Raw genomic sequence first — 9018 nt, 5'->3', positions numbered from 1 at the left:
CATTGCGAGGATCGATCAATGTTCCCTTTGGTCGCTCGCTCCTCGTCATTTCAAGCTCAGGAAGATATAGTTGCAGCTCTCCGCCTTGTTGAGTTGGATGACGACGATCAAGAACAAGAACCGACACCAACTCTTGAGCTACTTTACAAGATTTTCATCACTCCAGTGGCTGACCTGCTTGACGAGCCCGAAATTCTCATTGTTCCTGATCGTTCCTTGTACAAAATTCCATTTGCAGCGTTAAAGGATGAAAATGGGAAGTATCTTTCAGAGACTTTCAGGATCCGCATTGTTCCATCTTTGACGACTCTCAAGCTCATTCAGGAGAGACCAGGCACCCAGTGTAATGATAGGAGTGTGCTGATAGTGGGTGATCCTGATGTTAGCTATGCGAGTGAGTTCTCTAAACTGTCTTTTGCAAGAAAGGAAGCGAAAATGATCGCCGAATGGTTGGGTGTTCAACCTTTGTTAGGGTGTCAAGCAACAAAGCAGGCGGTACTTGAAGAGATGCATTCAGCAAGTTTGATACATTTTGCTGCACATGGTGATGCCGAAAGAGGAGAAATTGTTCTTGCTCCAGTGCGACCTGTCAACAGGCCTTTGCATAAAGACGATTACGTGTTAACAACGGTTGATGTTTCCGAAGTTAAACTTACGGCGAAACTAGTTGTCTTAAGCTGTTGTCACAGCGCACTTGGACACATTAGAGCTGAGGGAGTGGTTGGAATTGCCCGAGCGTTTTTAGGATCCGGTGCACGCTCAGTGTTGGTGGCGTTGTGGGCCATAGAAGACGAAGCAACAGAGCAGTTTATGGGGCGTTTCTACAAGCACCTTGTGCGCGGTGAAAGTGCAACTGAATCTCTTCACCAGGCCATGAAGTGGATGCGAGAGAACGGCTTCCCTGAAGTGAGGAAGTGGGCGCCTTTTATGCTAATTGGAGACAACGTGACGTTTGATTTCAGAAAGTAAAGGTTAGTCTTTTGACGCAGAAATATGAAAAACATATTCGTGTGCATAGTTTGTCAGTTGAGATTCTTTGTTTCACCACCTTCAACAAAAGCCTGGTTTCCAGGGTTTTCCTTCAGAAAATTGGGAGAGGTGGCCCCTCTCAATTTCCAGAGAGAAAAATTGCGAAAAAGCTTGCTTTAACAAGAAATCTCTACTTGTTTGAATGCAGTATTCTTTCATGACAAGTCATACGAACAATGGTTACTCTTCAGTATTTCCAATAGTTTCTAAAATCCTGTCAATGCGACCACTCAATGGCCAAAAACATGACGAGATTTTAAATTATGAAAATTTATGAGATTTTTTGTTTACGTTTGCATTAAGGAAATGTGATGGCCAAACGGGGTGGTCTTGAGGCGTGGTTTCACACTCAGCTTACAGGTTTAGATTAAATGTAAGCCGTCTCTCTTTCAGAATGCACTCTTTACAGGTAACAATTTTGACTCCTGAAGGAGGATCAAGAGGTTATCCCTATATTAAGATCTCCCCTTATAGATAACCCACCCAGCCCTGGAAAGGTTGGCCACACTCCCGGGGTCTACGTCCCTGCTCTTTTCGAACAGTGGTGTGGATTCTTTTACGTCCCACAAGAGCCAGATAAGTGAAAGTACTGTAAAACGTGACCTACGGTTTTTCGTCCTTATCCAAGAAGATTAGAAATATGCAGAAAGTCTAACCGTTTGTAGATGTCATTACATGGCAGCACTTTCTTCTCTGAGTTTTTCAAAGACCCTGAGTGTTGTGTTGGTCCGGCCTGGGTTGATCTCGTTACTTCCCGCTCAGCAGACCGGAGTTCTCCCAACAGAGCTAACCAGGCGGCAATTCTGTAAAGTCATGAGCGTAAAAGACACACCCAAGAAATGAAAATAACCTGATTACAGTGGAACCCCGCTCTACGGACACTCGCTTAATACGGACACCTGTATATAACGGACAGTTTCGTTTGTTTCAACAAAAAAGGTCATAAATTTTCTCTAAAATTAACCCGCTTAATGCGGACACTATAGCATGTCCCGTCGGTGTTCGTATTAACGGGGTTCCAGTCGTATTAAAAGCAGAGCGTTTAGTCTCTTACAAAATATATCCCGTCTGTACTATACGTATGCAAACATCGGCATTTCGCGACAAGAGAGCTGTTGCTTGTGATTTGGTCCTTATTTGGTCATGTATGAAGGAGAAAACTGTACGTTTTCTGAGAACCTTCATTGTTCCATTTCTTGTTCTCAGTCAATGGCAACGGATTAACTATAAATTTGACTAACCCCGAGGTAAAGGTGTATAGTAGTACACCTTCAATGCAATGATTTACTTAGAAATCTCCGAGACCTGGAAATATACTTTGGATGCTTTGACTAGTACGATGTTTACAATATAAGTGTAAGGGTGAGTTCTGAAAGTAATGATTAAGTTTGTGTCGCTAATAAATGCATTGTTAAGTAGGTTTCAATGACGTGTTTGACAGGAGGATTACTTGCTTTATTCGGAGTTCCATGGGTCAAATGAATGGTGTACCTTATTGTTACTGAAAAATGTATATGCTTCATAATCAGATAAATATAAACGATTTAACAGACTATTTTTTTGTTTTTTTGTTCCTTGTAGGAGTAACTCGATTGAAGGTAGACGAAGGAAAAATGGACTCGGCTCCAGGAAAATTGTAAATACAGTACTCCCCTGGAAGCTCAAACTTCTGTGTTTTGTGGAATTGTTGAAGTTTGTTTGACATTGTCCAAGGGTATTTACCTGTTAATATTTAAGTAGTTAAATAGTCTTCAAGCAAAAGAAAAGAGTGATAGAAATAGTCAAATGTAAGTAAAATGTACAAAAACGCACGACGTGGGTGTTAATAACCGACTTGATGACAGCTCACGCTAGCTATGTAGCGGAATATTTTAGGGTTTTTTTTTTAGTTTTTCCAGTTTAATTGGTTATGTCCCAAAGAAGAAATAATCATGGTTTTGAATTGTAACAAGTTAATTCATTATTCAGTTTCTCAGTTTAAAATAGACTTGTCATCTTGAATCCTTTGAGAACTGTGTTTTCGTCAGATCGATTTCAAACTTTTTTTCCAGTCGTAAATTTCCCATTTATGACTTTTCATGCCCCGCCCACTTTCCAAGGGAAAAGGGCTGGGGACGAGGTTAAGCTTTTTCATCTGTGTACATGTTAGAATCCTTTCACAGGTTAAACTAGTGTCCGAACTATAACGGTTAAGTCAAGTTTTGCTGGGATTCTAACCTGGTAACGTAGGACGGACACTGGTTTAAGTCGAGAAAGCATTTTATCTACAGCATTTAAATGCTCGTGTAAAACTCGTTATTGTAGTGTTTCTCTTGTATAAAATCCAGAATAGTTAACCATATAATTGGTGTAAGTCCCTTTGGAGTTAAGAGTAAAATTATAGACTGTTTAGCTTGATATATTTTTTCTGTTTTGACAACCTTAGAGTTTTGCTGACCAGCTTTATTGCAATTTCTCTAACAATTCTTGTTGAAAAATTGCGATAAAACATTTCTTAAAATCATTTTAAGATTAAAAAAATTGCTAAAAAGCGACGACGTTTCGACGTTAGCTGAACGTCATTATCAAGTCAAAATAAGTTAGTGATTTTTGGTCTATAAATACTAAAAAAAACAACAATAGCTGATTAAAAATTGTAACGTGAGAAAATATTAAACAAAGAGTTTCGCACGTATGGAGTCCGTCTGAATATTTAAATTGGGCTTAAGTTTCTTGATGAAGAGCATTTCAAATACTAAACAATCAAATTTGCTCTGGCACTTTCTTAAAACCGTGAATTGGCTTTCTCTCAAAAGGTTGTTGTTACCGTGAGCTTCTAAGAAAGTTTACAGAAAACCAACAAACACCGGATTGCTCCTACATTTCCAAAGTCACACGGATAAACGCTATAAAGACTCTTTATTACAGACAATGATACATCGTGCCTATTCCTTGTCGTCTACAACAGAGGCTTTCAATGCAGAATGTGCCAAGTTGCGCTCTATATTTAGTCGCCTTGACTATCCAATGAGTGTTATTGATTCTGCTATCAAAAAGTTTCTTTTTCTAAATTCCTCAGCGAACAAAGCAGAAAGAAACAATGATGATAGTAGCATAGTAAGAATTAGTCTTCCTTTTAAAGATCAAGTGGCCGCTAATGCGGTTCGTAAACAGTTACGCGATCTTAGCCATAAGATTGGCCCTACTTTGCAACCAGTTTTCGTGAGCAAGAAATTGGGGCAAGACCTCAGACCCAAAGAAATCAAGCCGTCAATTGTTAATAAGCAGTGTGTTGTTTACAATTTTTCATGTGATCTGTGCGATGCAGATTATGTCGGGTACACAGCCCGACACCTTCATCGACGCATTGCTGAGCACAAAAATTCGGCAATCGGTAGACATTTCTTAGAAGCTCACGGTAACAACAACCTTTTGAGAGAAAGCCAATTCACGGTTTTAAGAAAGTGCCAGAGCAAATTTGATTGTTTAGTATTTGAAATGCTCTTCATCAAGAAACTTAAGCCCAATTTAAATATTCAGACGGACTCCATACGTGCGAAACTCTTTGTTTAATATTTTCTCACGTTACAATTTTTAATCAGCTATTGTTGTTTTTTTTAGTATTTATAGACCAAAAATCACTAACTTATTTTGACTTGATAATGACGTTCAGCTAACGTCGAAACGTCGTCGCTTTTTAGCAATTTTTTTAATCTTAAAATGATTTTAAGAAATGTTTTATCGCAATTTTTTATAGTGAAATGCTTTTCAAAATCACTTCTTGTTCGAATTCTTGTTGAGGTTAGCCAAACCGTGTGTAATATGTAATGAAGCAGTTTTCCCCAGCTGTAGCTCTCTTTTCTTGGAGAAGGAAGTAATATGTCCACATCAGGATCATGGGCTCCTAGCGGCCATATTACTTTTATCGAGAGAGTGCCTGGCTTTAAATTGGTGTGATGATAACTTACGATGCAACAGTAAAATGTATCGCCTTACCGTTTTTATTCTTTAGAAAACAGAAAAACGCTGGCCATTTGAATTCTTGAGGGACAGAAGTACAGTGAAAAACTTGATACATGTGGAGCGTCGTTGTTTTGCTTACCAAAACTGTTCATGAGTTTTTTCGTTCCCTTTCCCCTAATACCCTCAGTATTAGCTTACGAATACAGCCACCCATTTCATACAAGCCTACCCCTTTCACTGTTAAAGTGCTCTACAACAGAGAGGGCGTGGATCATTTAATTTTCCGCTACCTCTCTTTTTGGAATTTAATTCGATTCGGCTGATGTGAAGTACGACGCCTTAAGCGTGCGTTTAAGAAGTGTGCTAAACTTTTCTTGAACTTAAAGTAGCGAAGGCCATTAGGTCGAATAATTGCGAACTTCCAACGCTGTCTTAAAGCCTGTTGGCAATGAATGGATGAATGAATCAATGAATCAATGAATCAATGAAAAGACGATAAAAAGGGATAGTTCGATTTTCACCAGTGTAATATAGGTCGCGCAGAAAACTGTTTACTGGGACTTTCATGGTACTGACCATGAAGGTAGAAAAAGGCTACTAGAATGTTTTTTTCCCTGATAGTTTGACATTTCAGCCGCCTGTTATCTACAGTCACGTTTAAGATAAGATTGGCACTATTCTGGACTATTACATTTAAAATATTTCAGTTCACACTTGTTACTGGGCTGCCCCTGAGGGGATAGCCAGCGGACACAGACGCATTTCCGGTCGTCGCTTCTCTCCACCCGTTACTTTTCGGGTGGAGAGATCAGCGACTACTGGAAATACGCCTGTGTCCGCAAGCTAGTGAGGGCAATGCCCAATCAAGAAATGCCATCCACCTATGTCAAAGAATGACAAAATGGCAGACGGAACTCATTGAAGGCTTTGCACTTTCATAGAAGGCTTGCACTTTCACTTTTAAAGAAAATGTATAGGGCAAGAAATGAGAATTTTTTATTTTAATATTAGGGCTTAAAGGGTTGAGGATCTTCCGAGATGTTTTAAAAAATATACCTCTATGACAAAATCAGGATTGCCAAATAGTTACCTCCATATTAAATGTATGTACTGGTAATAAGTATTTATGACCAACAATGAAACTTGCATTCATAGTTCAATGGTCCCAATGTTTGCTCCTTTAGTTGTGTGGTGGACTGTGAGCAAGCTCTCCAGGGCGTTCTGGTGGCAGGGTGGCAAAAGGAAGAAGAGCTTGCAACTACGTCTCTGGAATTTGAATATCTGTTTCAAAAAAGTCGATGTGAAATGCTGATTGGCGGAGATGACATTAGTAATGACATCATTACCCTTGCCATGTGGTTTTCAATGCTTGTTTACATTGGCGCTCGTTTCCGCTTCGCGCTGATTGGCCGAAATCTGACTGCTCATTCGACGGCGAGCCACAGGGGAATTGGAGGTAGAATTCAAATTCCAGAGTTGCAACCTCCTCTTTCTTTTCCTGCCCTGCCGCTAGAGCGCCCAGGGCCCGGTTGCATAAAACGCCCGTAACAACTACGGGTATACGTACCTGCACTCGAAACTTAAGTGAGTTGCATTGAATCACTTAAGTGGTCCACTTAGGGAATTCACTTAAATGGTTTCACTTACGATTTTCGTAAGTGTTCATTTAAGTGTCGGTTATGCAACAGAAATTGCAGGTGTTGCATAAAACTTTTTTTACGGGAAAAATAGCACGTAAATTTACGGGACCTATGTAGGTCCCGTATCGTTACTGTTTTTACTAAAGTTAACGAGATCTTTTACTGAGAGGTGAAAAAAAAGTAATTTTTCTTCACCTAATTCGTTCTAATGTGCTTTGTCAACCTCTGATGTACACTTTAAAGCCGACGTTGTGAAAAAAGAAGAAGAATTATCATTTTCAGTAGACATTGAAGAAAAATAACGATTGCATGCAAATTTCATTTTTTTTAAAGGCTTAGAAGTGTTCGAAACGAATTAAAACTTTCTTTACACTGACCGATGGTTAGCTTAAAAAAAAAGAGTGAGTCATTAATAAAGTACTATATCAAAGTTACGTGTGCCTTTAAGTGAGCCCGTAAGTTACCACGTAAAAGAGTAACTTACGAGAGTGCTAAGTGCGTTTCATGCAACACCCGTAAGCGTACCCATAACAGATTCGTAAGTGACCTACTTAAGTGGCCACTTAAGTGTAGGTTTTATGCAACTGGGCCCAGGAGAGATTGTACGCAGGCTTGTTTTAAGGTTTTAAGGAATAATTATTGTGGTGTAGGCACTTCCTTCTTTTATCTGTTACTTTTACTTGTTTCTTCTCCATAATGGACGGCCGCAATGGTGATTAAAAGATTCCCTTGCATGTTTTTATATTCAGGCTTTCTGTAGGAATGTTATTTTAAGTTTATGTTTGTTATAAGATGTGGACAATTGTCATACTTTTTTCAGACTCGGCTGTAAAATTAGGCCTGGGACAGCTCATAAATCAAGAGAATGCAAGCGATACCAGAAGTAGGCGATAGAGCTGAACTTGGTCGTTTTTTACTAATTCTTACTATGAATCAAGAACCTCTGAAAATTTATATAAAAATACAAGCACCAGAAGCAAACAATGATCAAGAAGCTTATTCGCTGAACGGTTATCCTTTTCCAAGTCTTAAGTGGCAGGGGTATTTTGCAGAACGGTTAATGCAGAATGCAGAACGCCAAATGACCCTGAAGTTTAACGATTAGGGTAGGGAACTGAGTGAATCAGGTTCCATTTATTTAGTAACAGAACGGGAAAGTCAGTTGACGACGGTGTGCGCAAATCAAACAGCCGGCTCGGACCAGTGGCAGAGTGGCAAATTGGGCACCGGAAGTCGAGTTTAGTCCTTTCCGCGCGCTTTCCCGTCGTCAAATGACGTTCCCGTTCTGTTGCTAAATCAGCCTATTATACCAGGAAAATTGACGTGACACTTGATTCACTCAGTTCCCTAACCTTAGAGTCACGTGAGCTGGCTAAGATGGACGGGCGTGTGTTGAGTGCTCCGCGTAAAATTTTCCTTCTTTCGTAATATGTGATGTTTAATTGTTCTTTTTGCTTTCGTCTATTTGTTTCGTTCTCATGTTTCGTGTTGTACACTATGCCTGAGTCTATTGCCAACCTAAAAAGAGAAAATAACGATCTCAAATTAGACTGTAAAACAGTCCGTATTTTTGCGTATTCAAGCAATCGCGAGCAGTCAAGCAAAACGTCTGGAACGAGTCTGAAAACAGAGAGTGAGACTGGGGAGAGACTTTTTTCTCTCGCCTCACACGTCCTACGGGCGTGTCAGGCTCGCGCGCTTTGCGCGTGTAAGACTCTTAATCGCTATGTACTTGCCTTGTTTTATGCTAGTTTATTGTATTTATTGTATAGTAGTGTCTTTACTGTTATTTAGTCCATCTATAGATAAACCTTGTACTTGTAAATAATATGTCTTCAGCTCTCCCCGCCTTGATTAGTTCATAAACTATTTGCGGGTTGGAAGGTGATGTAATTAGTTATACATCCAATTATACATCCAGTGTTAACATGACGCCGGGCGACTTTTGCGCCGGGGCGAGTTCAGTCCGAGCTAGTCCGGTTCCTTCTCGTGGCTCTATATTTGTTTGCATGATACCACAAAATGTCGGTTGTTGTACCGGGGCGAGAATTTCCGGTACGAAATCTCGCAACGGTATCATGGGGCGCGATCCATTCAACCAAAATTTCCGGAAATTTCGGTCCAAAACTCAATGGATCGTTTCGGTCCAACCGGAAAAGTTACGAAAAAACTGGTCCACCTTTTGAGGTGGTCCTTTTTTCCCGGTCGGACCGGTCTAAATTTTGGTTGAATGGATCGCGCCCATGTAAACGCGAAACGACCACCCGTTTCGGTATGAAATCGGTCTGTCGGTAGACTGGAACGGGTAGCGCATGCGTAATGTTTGCGATTTTGAATCACATGTGTATTTTATCAACATGAAGTGTACCTAAAATAACAAGATATGAAATGACCTAGTCATCATGTA

At 40.0% G+C, this 9018-nt stretch overlaps 2 protein-coding genes across 2 annotated transcripts in view; both read left to right on the top strand.

The window, feature by feature from the left end:
- LOC140938905 (tetratricopeptide repeat protein 28-like) overlaps positions 1-3426 on the top strand; it is a 3820-nt gene extending 394 nt beyond the window's left edge. Inside the window, exons 1-2 of the mRNA XM_073388428.1 lie at positions 1-971; positions 2611-3426. The exon at positions 1-971 is cut by the window's left edge and continues 394 nt beyond it. Coding sequence (XP_073244529.1) covers positions 1-969 — 969 coding nt within the window. The 3' untranslated portion in view covers positions 970-971; positions 2611-3426. The remainder of the gene's footprint in view (positions 972-2610) is intronic.
- Positions 1695-4773, top strand: LOC140938319 (uncharacterized). The gene is made up of 3 exons (XM_073387815.1): positions 1695-1834; positions 2611-2627; positions 3842-4773. The coding sequence occupies exons 1-3, from the start codon at positions 1695-1697 to the stop codon at positions 4579-4581; spliced, it is 897 nt and encodes a 298-aa protein (XP_073243916.1). The 3' UTR covers positions 4582-4773.
- Positions 4774-9018: the final 4245 nt, after the last annotated feature.

Source organism: Porites lutea, chromosome 5 (assembly GCF_958299795.1).
Source record: "Porites lutea chromosome 5, jaPorLute2.1, whole genome shotgun sequence".
Classification (NCBI taxonomy): Eukaryota; Metazoa; Cnidaria; class Anthozoa; order Scleractinia; family Poritidae; genus Porites; species Porites lutea.
This window is presented reverse-complemented; position numbering and strand designations above follow the sequence as displayed.